Here is a 15,494-nt window from a genome sequence, read left to right on the forward strand (position 1 = left end):
ACTGTTTATCGTCCTCTATCACCTGCAGGGCCACAATGACAATCAGCACCAGACTATATACTACCACTGTTTATCGTCCTCTACCACCTGCAGGGTCACAATGACAATCAGCACCAGACTATATACTACCACTGTTTATCGTCCTCTATCACCTGCAGGGCCACAATGACAATCAGCACCAGACTATATACTACCACTGTTTATCGTCCTCTACCACCTGCAGGGTCACAATGACAATCAGCACCAGACTATATACTACCACTGTTTATCGTCCTCTATCACCTGCAGGGCCACAATGACAATCAGCACCAGACTATATACTACCACTGTTTATCGTCCTCTATCACCTGCAGGGCCACAATGACAATCAGCACCAGACTATATACTACCACTGTTTATCGTCCTCTATCACCTGCAGGGCTGCAATGACGTAAATAATAATAATAATAATAATAGTAATAATAATAATAATAATAATAATAAACCATTAGGCATGTTGTTGTTTTTAAATCTGAAACTTACGGTTTCATATGGGTGGCCCAAGCATGACTCGAACTCACAACGCAGGATTTAATAGCTCTACGTCACTCTGCATGTCACTCCGCAGTAAGGACCATGGCATAACTCACTCCATGTCATCCTAACTCTCACTCCATGCCATCCTAACTCTCACTCCATGTCATCCTAACTCTCACTCCATGTCTCATCCTAACTCTCACTCCATGTCTCATCCTAACTCTCACTCCATGTCTCATCCTAACTCTCACTCCATGTCTCATCCTAACTCTCACTCCATGTCTCATCCTAACTCTCACTCCATGTCTCATCCTAACTCTCACTCCATGTCTCATCCTAACTCTCACTCCATGCCATCCTAACTCTCACTCCATGTCATCCTAACTCTCACTCCATGTCATCCTAACTCTCACTCCATGTCATCCTAACTCTCACTCCATGTCATCCTAACTCTCACTCCATGTCTCATCCTAACTCTCACTCCATGTCTCATCCTAACTCTCACTCCATGTCATCCTAACTCTCACTCCATGTCATCCTAACTCTCACTCCATGTCTCATCCTAACTCTCACTCCATGTCTCATCCTAACTCTCACTCCATGTCATCCTAACTCTCACTCCATGTCTCATCCTAACTCTCACTCCATGTCATCCTAACTCTCACTCCATGTCATCCTAACTCTCACTCCATGTCATCCTAACTCTCACTCCATGCCATCCTAACTCTCACTCCATGCCATCCTAACTCTCACTCCATGTCATCCTAACTCTCACTCCATGTCTCATCCTAACTCTGACTCCATGTCATCCTAACTCTCACTCCATGTCATCCTAACTAGTTGCAAAGAAAAAGCCATTTTTCAGACTGGCCAATAAAAATAAAATATTAAGACGGGCAAAAGAACACAGACACTGGAAAGAGATGAGGCTTTTTCTTTGCAACTCTGCCTAGAAGGCCAGCATCCCGGAGTCGCCTCTTCACTGTTGACGTTGAGACTGGCGTTTTGCGGGTACTATTTAATGAAGCTGCCAGTTGAGGACTTGTGAGGCGTCTGTTTCTTAAACTAGACACTCTAATGTACTTGTCCTCTTGCTCAGTTGTGCACCGGGGCCTCCCACTCCTCTTTCTATTCTGGTTAGAACCAGTTTGTGCTGTTCTGTGAAGGGAGTAGTACACAGCGTTGTACGAGATCTTCAGTTTCTTGCCAATTTCTCGTCATACTGTCAGCACCAGACTATATACTGTCAGCACCAGACTATATACTATCAGCACCAGACTATATACTATCAGCACCAGACTATATACTGTCAGCACCAGACTATATACTGTCAGCACCAGACTATATACTGTCATACTATCAGCACCAGACTATATACTATCAGCACCAGACTATATACTGTCTTACCTCTAGCACCTCGTCCTGCAGCACTGACAGTTCGTTGGCATTGCGGGCCACAAAGTGGTAGCGGATCTTGGCATATTTACGGGACGAGGAGGTCAGCCCATTGTTGGACCTGGGACAGGAGAAGAATGTACACGTTATTTCTCATGGATCATTCACAACAAATACTGGCCCAGATTTAGCTACACGTCTGTTACATGGTCTGTATTAACACCTTAACACCATATACGTTTTATAGCAGCTCAAGAAATAACACTTTGAGAAACATTTTTTGTTCAGTAATGGTAGTAGCAGCATGTAATTTAGAATCACAGTCGTAGTAGTAATCTGGGAAATATAATCCATTTACCCATTCGATGAGTTTAAAGAGTGGGTTCCAAAAATCTGAAAGAGAGAGAGAGAGAAAATGTTATAGGGCGGCGCACAATTTGACCAGCGTCGTCCAGGTTAGGGGAGAGTTTGGCCGGGGTAGGCCGTCATTGTAAATAAGAATTTGTTCTTAATTGACTGTCCTAGTTAAATAAAATAATTAAATAAAAAATGATGTTCTGGACTAGTATGTGTCTGACTAGTAAATAACTCAACGTTTTTCAAACCTGCATCACTGAAGAAATGTAAACAAACAAATGAAGAACTAACAGTGGGTGGCTGGGAGAAGTCTGGATGGCTGGGAGAAGTCTGGATGGCTGGGAGAAGTCTGGGTGGCTGGGAGAAGTCTGGGTGGCTGGGAGAAGTCTGGATGGCTGGGAGAAGTCTGGATGGCTGGGAGAAGTCTGGGTGGCTGGGAGAAGTCTGGGTGGCTGGGAGAAGTCTGGATGGCTGGGAGAAGTCTGGGTGGCTGGGAGAAGTCTGGGTGGCTGGGAGAAGTCTGGGTGGCTGGGAGAAGTCTGGATGGCTGGGAGAAGTCTGGGTGGCTGGGAGAAGTCTGGATGGCTGGGAGAAGTCTGGGTGGCTGGGAGAAGTCTGGATGGCTGGGAGAAGTCTGGGTGGCTGGGAGAAGTCTGGGTGGCTGGGAGAAGTCTGGATGGCTGGGAGAAGTCTGGGTGGCTGGGAGAAGTCTGGGTGGCTGGGAGAAGTCTGGGTGGCTGGGAGAAGTCTGGATGGCTGGGAGAAGTCTGGGTGGCTGGGAGAAGTCTGGGTGGCTGGGAGAAGTCTGGGTGGCTGGGAGAAGTCTGGGTGGCTGGGAGAAGTCTGGGTGGCTGGGAGAAGTCTGGGTGGCTGGGAGAAGTCTGGGTGGCTGGGAGAAGTCTGGGTGGCTGGGAGAAGTCTGGGTGGCTGGGAGAAGTCTGGGTGGCTGGGAGAAGTCTGGGTGGCTGGGAGAAGTCTGGGTGGCTGGGAGAAGTCTGGATGGCTGGGAGAAGTCTGGGTGGCTGGGAGAAGTCTGGGTGGCTGGGAGAAGTCTGGGTGGCTGGGAGAAGTCTGGCTGGCTGGGAGAAGTCTGGGTGGCTGGGAGAAGTCTGGGTGGCTGGGAGAAGTCTGGGTGGCTGGGAGAAGTCTGGGTGGCTGGGAGAAGTCTGGATGGCTGGGAGAAGTCTGGATGGCTGGGAGAAGTCTGGGTGGCTGGGAGAAGTCTGGGTGGCTGGGAGAAGTCTGGATGGCTGGGAGAAGTCTGGGTGGCTGGGAGAAGTCTGGATGGCTGGGAGAAGTCTGGGTGGCTGGGAGAAGTCTGGGTGGCTGGGAGAAGTCTGGGTGGCTGGGAGAAGTCTGGATGGCTGGGAGAAGTCTGGGTGGCTGGGAGAAGTCTGGGTGGCTGGGAGAAGTCTGGGTGGCTGGGAGAAGTCTGGATGGCTGGGAGAAGTCTGGGTGGCTGGGAGAAGTCTGGATGGCTGGGAGAAGTCTGGGTGGCTGGGAGAAGTCTGGATGGCTGGGAGAAGTCTGGGTGGCTGGGAGAAGTCTGGATGGCTGGGAGAAGTCTGGGTGGCTGGGAGAAGTCTGGATGGCTGGGAGAAGTCTGGGTGGCTGGGAGAAGTCTGGATGGCTGGGAGAAGTCTGGGTGGCTGGGAGAAGTCTGGATGGCTGGGAGAAGTCTGGGTGGCTGGGAGAAGTCTGGATGGCTGGGAGAAGTCTGGGTGGCTGGGAGAAGTCTGGGTGGCTGGGAGAAGTCTGGGTGGCTGGGAGAAGTCTGGGTGGCTGGGAGAAGTCTGGATGGCTGGGAGAAGTCTGGATGGCTGGGAGAAGTCTGGGTGGCTGGGAGAAGTCTGGGTGGCTGGGAGAAGTCTGGATGGCTGGGAGAAGTCTGGATGGCTGGGAGAAGTCTGGATGGCTGGGAGAAGTCTGGGTGGCTGGGAGAAGTCTGGGTGGCTGGGAGAAGTCTGGGTGGCTGGGAGAAGTCTGGGTGGCTGGGAGAAGTCTGGATGGCTGGGAGAAGTCTGGGTGGCTGGGAGAAGTCTGGGTGGCTGGGAGAAGTCTGGATGGCTGGGAGAAGTCTGGGTGGCTGGGAGAAGTCTGGATGGCTGGGAGAAGTCTGGGTGGCTGGGAGAAGTCTGGGTGGCTGGGAGAAGTCTGGGTGGCTGGGAGAAGTCTGGGTGGCTGGGAGAAGTCTGGGTGGCTGGGAGAAGTCTGGGTGGCTGGGAGAAGTCTGGGTGGCTGGGAGAAGTCTGGGTGGCTGGGAGAAGTCTGGGTGGCTGGGAGAAGTCTGGGTGGCTGGGAGAAGTCTGGGTGGCTGGGAGAAGTCTGGGTGGCTGGGAGAAGTCTGGGTGGCTGGGAGAAGTCTGGGTGGCTGGGAGAAGTCTGGGTGGCTGGGAGAAGTCTGGATGGCTGGGAGAAGTCTGGGTGGCTGGGAGAAGTCTGGGTGGCTGGGAGAAGTCTGGGTGGCTGGGAGAAGTCTGGGTGGCTGGGAGAAGTCTGGATGGCTGGGAGAAGTCTGGATGGCTGGGAGAAGTCTGGATGGCTGGGAGAAGTCTGGATGGCTGGGAGAAGTCTGGATGGCTGGGAGAAGTCTGGGTGGCTGGGAGAAGTCTGGGTGGCTGGGAGAAGTCTGGATGGCTGGGAGAAGTCTGGATGGCTGGGAGAAGTCTGGGTGGCTGGGAGAAGTCTGGATGGCTGGGAGAAGTCTGGGTGGCTGGGAGAAGTCTGGGTGGCTGGGAGAAGTCTGGGTGGCTGGGAGAAGTCTGGGTGGCTGGGAGAAGTCTGGATGGCTGGGAGAAGTCTGGATGGCTGGGAGAAGTCTGGATGGCTGGGAGAAGTCTGGGTGGCTGGGAGAAGTCTGGGTGGCTGGGAGAAGTCTGGATGGCTGGGAGAAGTCTGGATGGCTGGGAGAAGTCTGGATGGCTGGGAGAAGTCTGGGTGGCTGGGAGAAGTCTGGGTGGCTGGGAGAAGTCTGGATGGCTGGGAGAAGTCTGGGTGGCTGGGAGAAGTCTGGGTGGCTGGGAGAAGTCTGGATGGCTGGGAGAAGTCTGGGTGGCTGGGAGAAGTCTGGGTGGCTGGGAGAAGTCTGGATGGCTGGGAGAAGTCTGGATGGCTGGGAGAAGTCTACTAGAATGACTCAAATGGACAGCAGTCTAAAACTGTATGAGTATAAAACGTGTGTGTGTGTGTGTGTGTGTGTGTGTGTGTGTGTGTGTGTGTGTGTGTGTGTGTGTGTGTGTGTGTGTGTGTACACACCTCGTCTGACTTGTAGGGGGACAGAAGGTTGGATATGGGGGACCTGGGAGGTTCCCCTGATCCCTCTGTCTCCCACGGGGAGGTCCTGAACAGCTCAACTGGGGGCTCCCACCCGTTCCTGAATTTAGGGAAGTAAGTAGGAGCACACTGGTCCCGCGGCCAGTCCGCTCTGCAAGGGGCAGGGGGGAGGTTGTTAATGCTGATACAGAGAGAACAAGTGTATAAAAACGTATAAAGTATTAGAACAGCAGGCTGAACCAGTTTAACAGCAGGCTGAAACCAGTTTAACAGCAGGCTGAACCAGTTTAACAGCAGGCTGAACCAGTTTAACAGCAGGCTGAACAGTTTAACAGCAGGCTGAACCAGTTTAACAGCAGGCTGAAACCAGTTTAACAGCAGGCTGAACCAGTTTAACAGCAGGCTGAACCAGTTTAACAGCAGGCTGAACAGTTTAACAGCAGGCTGAACCAGTTTAACAGCAGGCTGAACCAGTTTAACAGCAGGCTGAACCAGTTTAACAGCAGGCTGAACAGCTTAACAGCAGGCTGAACCAGTTTAACAGCAGGCTGAACCAGTTTAACAGCAGGCTGAACCCGTTTAACAGCAGGCTGAACCAGTTTAACAGCAGGCTGAACCAGTTTAACAGCAGGCTGAACCAGTTTAACAGCAGGCTGAACCAGCTTAACAGCAGGCTGAACAGCTTAACAGCAGGCTGAAACAGTTTAACAGCAGGCTGAACCAGTTTAACAGCAGGCTGAACCAGTTTAACAGCAGGCTGAACCAGTTTAACAGCAGGCTGAACCAGTTTAACAGCAGGCTGAACCAGCTTAACAGCAGGCTGAACAGCTTAACAGCAGGCTGAAACAGTTTAACAGCAGGCTGAACCAGTTTAACAGCAGGCTGAACCAGTTTAACAGCAGGCTGAACCAGTTTAACAGCAGGCTGAACAGCTTAACAGCAGGCTGAACCAGTTTAACAGCAGGCTGAACCAGTTTAACAGCAGGCTGAACCAGTTTAACAGCAGGCTGAACCAGTTTAACAGCAGGCTGAACCAGTTTAACAGCAGGCTGAACCAGTTTAACAGCAGGCTGAACCAGCTTAATGCGCAATGCCAAGCATCGGCTGAAGTGGTGAAAAAAAAGCTTGCCGCCATTGGACTCTCGAGCAGTGGAAACTCGTTCTCTGGAGTGATGAATCACGTTTCACCCTCTGGCAGTCAAACGGACTAATCTGGGTTTGGCAGATGCCAGGAGAACGCTACCTGCCCCAATGCAGAGTGCCAACTGTAAAGTTTGGTGGAGGAGGAATAATGGTCTGGGGCTGTTTTTCATGGTTCAGGCCCCTTAGTTCCAGTGAAGAGAAATCTTAACGCTACAGCATTCAATGACATTCTAGATGATTCTGTGCTTCCAACTTTGTGGCAACAGTTCGGGGAAGGCCCTTTCCTGTTTCAGCATGACAATGCCCCTGTGCACAAAGCGAGGTCCATACAAAAATGGTTTGTCGAGATCGGTGTGGAAGAACTTGACTTTCCTGCACAGAGCCCTGACCTCAACCCCATCAGCACCTTTGGGATGAATTGGAACACCAACTGCGAGCCAGGCCTAATCGCCCAACATCAGTGCCCCACCTCACTAATGCTCGTGGTTGAATGGAAGCAAGTCCCCGCAACAATGTTCCAACATCTAGTGGAAAGCCTTCCCAGAAGAGTGGAGGCTGTTATAGCAGCAATGTTCCAACATCTAGTGGAAAGCCTTCCCAGAAGAGTGGAGGCTGTTATAGCAGCAAAGGGGGGACCAACTCCATATGAATGCCCATGATTTTGGAATGAGATGTTCGACGAGCAGGTGTCCACATACTTTTGGTAATATATAGGGCCGTGGAAGTCACAACATTTGGTCAGCCGGTGAAAAAAATAACTGTTGGTATCATGGTAATTTACCGTTAATTAACATAAACACATTTAGCATCTCATGGCTTCCACACACAGCCTACAAGCCACTGATGCAGACCTTTGGAACATCTACATTTTAAAAAGTCCTAATAAATCCATGTAATATAGCCTACACCTTCACAATAAATCAAATATTTATTTTAGACAGGTCTAAAGAAGCATTATGATATGAAGAAAATGTAGTCTATTTCAGAGGAAGTAAATAGCATATTCTGAGCTTTCCATTCGTTCGGTCCTGATCTGGCTATTCCATATGGCTGTAGGCTACACTAGTTCATTTAGCAGACTAGATTTGGTTAGAATTCTGTGGCTTTATTTTATATTATTTTATAGTATGAAGAATACAATTGAACTAAGCTGAATAAAATAGAAAGGATATTTTCTCCCAAACAATTTGAGGGAGTGCGCACAGATCCCAAATTAATACAACCACTAGCATAAAAAAAAATGTTTTACGCAATGAGGCTGATGCAACAGATCACAACGTTTAGGTTAAAATGTTGATAAACTATGAGGCTATTTCTTCACATTATAAGCGCTTTTGAAACGCACTAATGCGGACACAGCAGTGGGCTATAAGCAAGAATGTTCCATTAGCGGGAAAACACCATTATCAAAAGTGACCGCAAATGTGATCATTCATGCATTACTTTTGTTATAAAGGTGCATTTTAAATGGTGAAAATTATCTTCCCCAAACTTGAAACTCACGCGTTCTGTATATATGCCAGTTAGGCTCTACACCCCCTTGTAAAGAGGATTAATGTGCTTCATTTTAAGGAGTTATTTGGCCACTTTAGTTGTGATACAAACCTTATCAAAGCATGTTGGCCTATGGGTTAGGCGTAATGAGGTGTGGGACTATGATTTGAAAAAGTCACAACAACAAAAAGCCATTGTTTCTTGCCTTAAACTGAGCCTGATTCACAAGTGATAATATATAATTTGACAAGTGATAAGCTGATATTGTCTCCCGTCACATTATTCTTGATTTAATCTTGTCTTTATATATACTAAATAATGTAGGTGTGAAATTTGTTTTCATTTAGAATGGACCATTATCATGCACCTGTCTGGAAACAGGAGCCGTGGAAAAGATACATAGAGAATGGAGGACGTTTCCCATTGTTCATTTTCATGCCAGCCAAGTAGGCTATACTCCTGTTGTAAAGAGAAGCAATGTGCTTAATATTAGGAAAGTTGAGAAATAAATACAGTAGGCCGAGCCTATAGAAAGCTGATGGAATCCTCCTCTTTTTATTAGAGGCCATCATTCAGTTTTCTCGTGCAATTGCACAGCCTACAGAAATGTTGGGCTTTCATGAAGTGTTTGATTAGATTTTTGATTACATTTGCATTGATGTCAGAGTGATTAGAGGGACAATAGAGTGCTGAGTACCAGGCAGTTAGCAAGTTTGGTAGGCTACTAATGACCATCAGCAGCATCAGAGCTTGGAGAAGCCTAATTAAAGTGACTAAACAGTCACGTGGAATTTGACAGCCTTCATGACTCGTGACCACCGGTGTGGCGGTAATACGGTCACAGCAACAGCCCTAGTCGTGTAGTGTATCTTGAAGACGTTGAATGCGCGGGAGGAGGTCTGTACACAGCGTAGAACCTTCCAGAAAACGTTTTGCTCGACAAAAAGAAACGCAAGTATCATACATCTAATATTTCAAAAACAGCACACCTGCAACCACACACACACACACACCGGCACAACTCTCACACACACACACACACACACGCATCCCCCCACACGCATCCCCCCACACGCATCCCCCCACACGCTCACCTAGGTCGTGTCCACCCGTCTCCCAGCAGTTCAAAGATGGTCATCTCTTTAGGCGACAGGTGACCTCTCAGGAAGTCTACCGCATCTCTCGACAGGTGAGGGGAGACCACCGAGCGGGGCAGCTCTGGACTACCACAGGACTGGAGCACCTAGAGGTCAGAGGGTAGAGGTCACAGGTCATACACTGGAGAACCTGGAAGTAACCAGGGTGTACTATCAGGCTATGTTGCCATGAGACAGTAACCAGGTGTACTATCAGGCTATGTTGCCATGAGACAGTAACCAGGTGTACTATCAGGCTATGTTGCCATGAGACAGTAACCAGGTGTACTATCAGGCTATGTTGCCATGAGACAGTAACCAGGTGTACTATCAGGCTATGTTGCCATGAGACAGTAACCAGGTGTACTATCAGGCTATGTTGCCATGAGACAGTAACCAGGTGTACTATCAGGCTATGTTGCCATGAGACAGTAACCAGGTGTACTATCAGGCTATGTTGCCATGAGACAGTAACCAGGTGTACTATCAGGCTATGTTGCCATGAGACAGTAACCAGGTGTACTATCAGGCTATGTTGCCATGAGACAGTAACCAGGTGTACTATCAGGCTATGTTGCCATGAGACAGTAACCAGGTGTACTATCAGGCTATGTTGCCATGAGACAGTAACCAGGTGTACTATCAGGCTATGTTGCCATGAGACAGTAACCAGGTGTACTATAAGGCTATGTTGCCATGAGACAGTAACCAGGTGTACTATCAGGCTATGTTGCCATGAGACAGTAACCAGGTGTACTATCAGGCTATGTTGCCATGAGACAGTAACCAGGTGTACTATAAGGCTATGTTGCCATGAGACAGTAACCAGGTGTACTATCAGGCTATGTTGCCATGAGACAGTAACCAGGTGTACTATCAGGCTATGTTGCCATGCGACAGTAACTAGGTGTACTATCAGGCTATGTTGCCATGAGACAGTAACCAGGTGTACTATCAGGCTATGTTGCCATGAGACAGTAACCAGGTGTACTGTAAGGCTATGTTGCCATGAGACAGTAACCAGGTGTACTGTAAGGCTATGTTGCCATGAGACAGTAACCAGGTGTACTATCAGGCTATGTTGCCATGAGACAGTAACCAGGTGTACTATCAGGCTATGTTGCCATGAGACAGTTACCAGGTGTGTCTGTGTGAATATTACACGGCAGGGTAGGTAAATCTAGTTACCAGGTGTGTCTAATACACGGCAGGGGTAGGTAAATCTAGTTACCAGGTGTGTCTAATACACGGCAGGGTTAGGTAAATCTAGTTACCAGGTGTGTCTAATACACGTCAGGGTTAGGTAAATCTAGTTACCAGGTGTGTCTAATACACGTCAGGGTTAGGTAAATCTAGTTACCAGGTGTGTCTAATACACGGCAGGGTTAGGTAAATCTAGCCTTCATCATTATGCAATTGTGGTGGCTGCACCCGATGTGGTAGGGCTATAACCACAATGATCCGGTCTGCTTAGTTCCATGATGGAAGGGTGTGTGTGTGTGTGTGTGCCTGCATGCTAGATGCATCACTCATTAGACTTTCCCCCCTGCAGGAAAGCTACCACACACACACACACACACAAGACAATAGAGGGCAGGGTATGTTGATGACTAGGACAATACGAACATTCAACTGATCTCCTCCCCTCTTCAATAGATGACCGCTTGTGTGTGGCGATAACAGTATACTACTGTACGCATGGTTCAGTCAACATTGTGTGGAAGACTTAATGCTTCCTAAAGCATACAGTGTTCTGCTTGGCTGGCCAGATATAGTTTAGTAGAAGGCCATCCATATCATGTCCATTGAGATTTTAGTTGATGTCACTGACATTTGTTCGATTAAAAAAAAAAAAAAAAAAAAAAAAATCTGAATAATGTTTAGAAAACACTCTCCTACCTCACCTGATGTAGTCAACAGTAAGACTTATTTTCTCTGCAAGGACAGAGTATGACACCCAACATACCCTATCTAAATACAGGCTGGATGGCGTCATTATTGCAACCAGATTATAAACAGTTCAGGCTGTTATCTGGCTGTTAACTTGTCTTTTCAACCAACTTTCAACCAACTATCGCCTGCTATGAATGCTCTCCTTATGAAACAAATATATATTTGTGTGTATTAGTCAGGTTCTTACCAACTCCAGGGGGCCAAAGAGGAAGTGCACCAGTTCAGAAGCACTGGGGTTCTGGATGTGCTTCTTCAGTTTGGCCTGCAGGGGGCAGAGTGACAAATACACACTGTTAGAGACAGTTCACCACGGCTCCGTATAGGAAAGTAGCAGCAAGGTTTCTATTTCAATTCAATCCATTGGAGAAGTAAACTAAAAGATGTCTGTCCCAATTCCATTTCAAACCCCCTTGGTCCTGGCCATGTTTCCATGTTTATAGATGTAAGAAACATGGTGGAGGCTTCACCACTAGCTTGATTAAACCTATAAAGACCATTTCAATCTGTCAACATCAAAGGGGTAGGACCAAAGTAAAGGGGTAGGACCTAAGTAAAGGGGTAGGACCTAAGTAAAGGGGTAGGACCTAAGTAAAGGGGTAGGACCTAAGTAAAGGGGTAGGGCCAAAGTAAAGGGGTAGGACCTAAGTAAAGGGGTAGGACCAAAGTAAAGGGGTAGGACCAAAGTAAAGGGGTAGGACCAAAGTAAAGGGGTAGGACCAAAGTAAAGGGGTAGGACCTAAGTAAAGGGGTAGGACCAAGGTAAAGGGGTAGGACCTAAGTAAAGGGGTAGGGCCAAAGAAAAGTGGTAGGACCTAAGTAAAGGGGTAGGGCCAAAGTAAAGGGGTAGGACCAAAGTAAAGGGGTAGGACCAAAGTAAAGGGGTAGGGCCAAAGAAAAGGGGTAGGACCTAAGTAAAGGGGTAGGACCAAAGTAAAGGGGTAGGACCAAAGTAAAGGGGTAGGACCAAAGTAAAGGGGTAGGACCAAAGTAAAGGGGTAGGGCCAAAGAAAAGGGGTAGAACCTAAGTAAAGGGGTAGGACCTAAGTAAAGGGGTAGGGCCAAAGTAAAGGGGTAGGACCAAGGTAAAGGGGTAGGGCAAAAGTAAAGGGGTAGGACCAAAGTAAAGGGGTAGGACCAAAGTAAAGGGGTAGGACCTAAGTAAAGGGGTAGGACCTAAGTAAAGGGGTAGGGCCTAAGTAAAGGGGTAGGGCCAAAGTAAAGGGGTAGGACCAAAGAAAAGGGGTAGGACCAAAGAAAAGGGGTAGGGCCAAAGTAAAGGGGTAGGACCAAAGTAAAGGGGTAGGACCAAAGTAAAGGGGTCGGACCAAAGTAAAGGGGTAGGACCAAAGTAAAGGGGTAGGACCAAAGAAAAGGGTTAGGACCACAGTAAAGGGGTAGGACCAAAGTAAAGGGGTAGGACCAAAGTAAAGGGGTCGGACCAAAGTAAAGGGTTAGGACCACAGTAAAGGGTTAGGACCACAGTAAAGGGTTAGGACCACAGTAAAGGGTTAGGACCACAGTAAAGGGTTAGGACCACAGTAAAGGGTTAGGACCACAGTAAAGGGTTAGGACCACAGTAAAGGGTTAGGACCACAGTAAAGGGTTAGGACCACAGTAAAGGGTTAGGACCACAGTAAAGGGTTAGGACCACAGTAAAGGGGTAGGGAGCGATTTGGTCTCCACTGGTACTAAGGGTTAAGCACAGAGTCTGTACATAGGCATAATGAACGTTTGTGCAGGAGGAAGTCCACTCACCAGTAGGTTGAACGCTAGCTTCAGTTTCTGTAGGCTGTCAATGAACTCTGCCTCGGAGGGGGGCTTCGCTCTCAGGGTCAGCATGCCGTCTGTCAATAAGCAGACAGACAGACGAGAGAGACAAACATGCCATGACCACACACACACACACACATACTACTATAGGGGTTACTATACAGGCTTCACACAGGGCAGGGGAGAGAGGTCAGATGGCAACATAACACTCCTATCTAGCTGTGTCGATTATGTCCGCGTAGAATCATCTGTTCAGATTTCTCAGTTGCATTCAGAATTTAGAACTGGATAGTCAGGCCAAAAAAAGGAAATCTGACAAGATCAAGATCAATATTGAATGAATTATTGCTAATTCCACACAGACCATCTGAGAAATTGTAGACTCATTCCAACTGATTTTGGTCCAGATTTGACCAGTTTAGGATATTCAACGTATTCAACATCAGCTACACATTTTTTCACCCAGATCAAGGCGTCGTGGATCAGAAGGTGATCGTGGACTTCAGGAAACAGCAGAGGGAACACCCTCCCCATCCACATCGAAGGGACAGTAGTGGAGAAGGTGGAAAATGTTAAGTTCCTCGGCGTGAACATCACGGACAAAATGAATTGGTCCACCCACACAGACAGCGTGGTGAAGAAGGCACAAAAGCGCCTCTTAAACCTCAGGAGGCTGAAGAAATTTGGCTTGTCACCTAAAACCCTCACAAACTTTTACAGATGCACAATTGAGAGCATCCTGTCGGGCTGTATCACCGCCTGGTACGGCAACTGCTCCGCCCACAACCGCATGGCTCTCCAGAGGGTGGTGAGGTCTGCACAACGCATCACCGGGGGCAAACTACCTGCCCTCCAGGGCACCTATAGCACCCGATGTCACAGGAAGGCCAAAAAGATCATCAAGGACAACAACCACCCGAACCACTGCCTGTTCACCCCGCTATCATCCAGAAGGTGAGGTCAGTACAGGTGCATCAAAGCTGGGACCGAGAGACTGAAAAACAGCTTGTATCTCAAGGCCATCAGACTGTTAAACAGCCATCACTAGCACAGAGAGGCTGCTGCCAACATACAGACTTGAAATCACTGGCCACTTTAATAAATGGATCATTAGTCACTTTAATAATGTTTACATATCTGGCATTACTCATCTCATATGTATATACTGTGTTTTATACCATCTACTGTATCTTGCCTATATATATGTGTGGATGAGCAATGACAGAGCAGCATAGGCTGGCTATTTAACAGTCTATATATATATTCAGTCTATATATATTCTTATTCCATTCCTTTACTTATATTTGCGTGTATAAGGTAGTTGTTGTGAAATTGTTAGATTACTTGTTAGATATTACTGCACTGTCGGAACTAGAAGCACAAGCATTTCGCTACACTCGCAATAACATCTGCTAACCATGTGTATGTGACAAATTAAAATGGGATTTGATTTGATTTGAATGCAGGTCATAGTAAGGACAAGATGAGTTAGCTCTCCACAGCTATAGATTACATCATAGATAGTGGACAATACCATAATTCAAGGTACACAGTTCAGTTGATGAAAGAGTTAAAGAGGAAGGTATAATACAAGAGAACATAGGAAGTGTTAGTGGACAATATGTGTCATATTGTCAGTTGACCAGAAGAAGAGGAGACAGACAGACCTGCTGGGCCTTTCTTCTTTATCTTCTTACTCTTGTTGCGCTGGTTGAGCTGAGAGAAGGCCTCCGCAGCCTTCTGCAGCCGAGCCACAAAGATCTCAATGTCATCCAGGGAGCAGTTCAGGATTTGCTAAAAGAGAAGGACAGAGAAAGAAAGAAAGCCTAATGAGTGATGGCTGACCAACAAGCTAGCGTGATCAAATGGTTTAGTTGTGAATGTCCTGCAGGGGGAGTCTAATCAGTGATGGCTGACCAACAAGCTAGCATGATCAAATGGTTTAGTTGTGAATGTCCTGCAGGGGGAGTCTAATCAGTGATGGCTGACCAACAAGCTAGCATGATCAAATGGTTTAGTTGTGAATGTCCTGCAGGGGGAGTCTAATGAGTGATTTATCGACCATGCAAGCAAACAATACACACAGCAGAGAATAACTACTAATAGTTGTAGAATAATAATAATAGACAGATCTACAGGCGCTAGGTAAGTAACAGAAATAACTACACTGAAAAAAATATATAAAAGCAACATTAAAGAGTAAGGTGTTGGTCCCATCTTTCATTTCCTGCAATACAAACTCAAAAAAGTTCTGGGACACTGTAAAGTCCATGGAGAATAAGAACACCTCCTCCCAGCTGCCCACTGCTCTGAGGATAGGAAACTCTGTCACCACCGATAAATCCACTATAATTGAGAATTTCAATAAGCATTTTACTACGGCTGGCCATGCTTTCCACCTGGCTACCCCTACCCCGGTCAACAGCACTGCACCCCCCACAGCAACTCGCCCAAGCC

General features: G+C 47.6%; 1 protein-coding gene across 3 annotated transcripts in view; it reads right to left on the minus strand.

Moving 5' to 3' along the window:
* The window catches only part of LOC106593278 (epidermal growth factor receptor kinase substrate 8-like protein 2), a 157,611-nt gene that overhangs the window by 62,227 nt on the left and 79,890 nt on the right, over nt 1–15,494 (minus strand). For all 3 annotated transcript variants that reach the window (XM_045688582.1, XM_045688583.1, XM_045688584.1), the window contains 7 exons: nt 14,705–14,831; nt 13,023–13,111; nt 11,455–11,529; nt 9,273–9,421; nt 5,524–5,692; nt 2,270–2,304; nt 1,924–2,032 (listed from right to left, as the gene is read on the minus strand). In XM_045688582.1, the coding sequence (XP_045544538.1) occupies nt 1,924–2,032; nt 2,270–2,304; nt 5,524–5,692; nt 9,273–9,421; nt 11,455–11,529; nt 13,023–13,111; nt 14,705–14,831 (753 nt within the window). The remainder of the gene's footprint in view (nt 1–1,923; nt 2,033–2,269; nt 2,305–5,523; nt 5,693–9,272; nt 9,422–11,454; nt 11,530–13,022; nt 13,112–14,704; nt 14,832–15,494) is intronic.

The sequence above is a fragment of the Salmo salar genome, chromosome ssa10 (assembly GCF_905237065.1).
Source record: "Salmo salar chromosome ssa10, Ssal_v3.1, whole genome shotgun sequence".
NCBI lineage: Eukaryota > Metazoa > Chordata > Actinopteri > Salmoniformes > Salmonidae > Salmo > Salmo salar.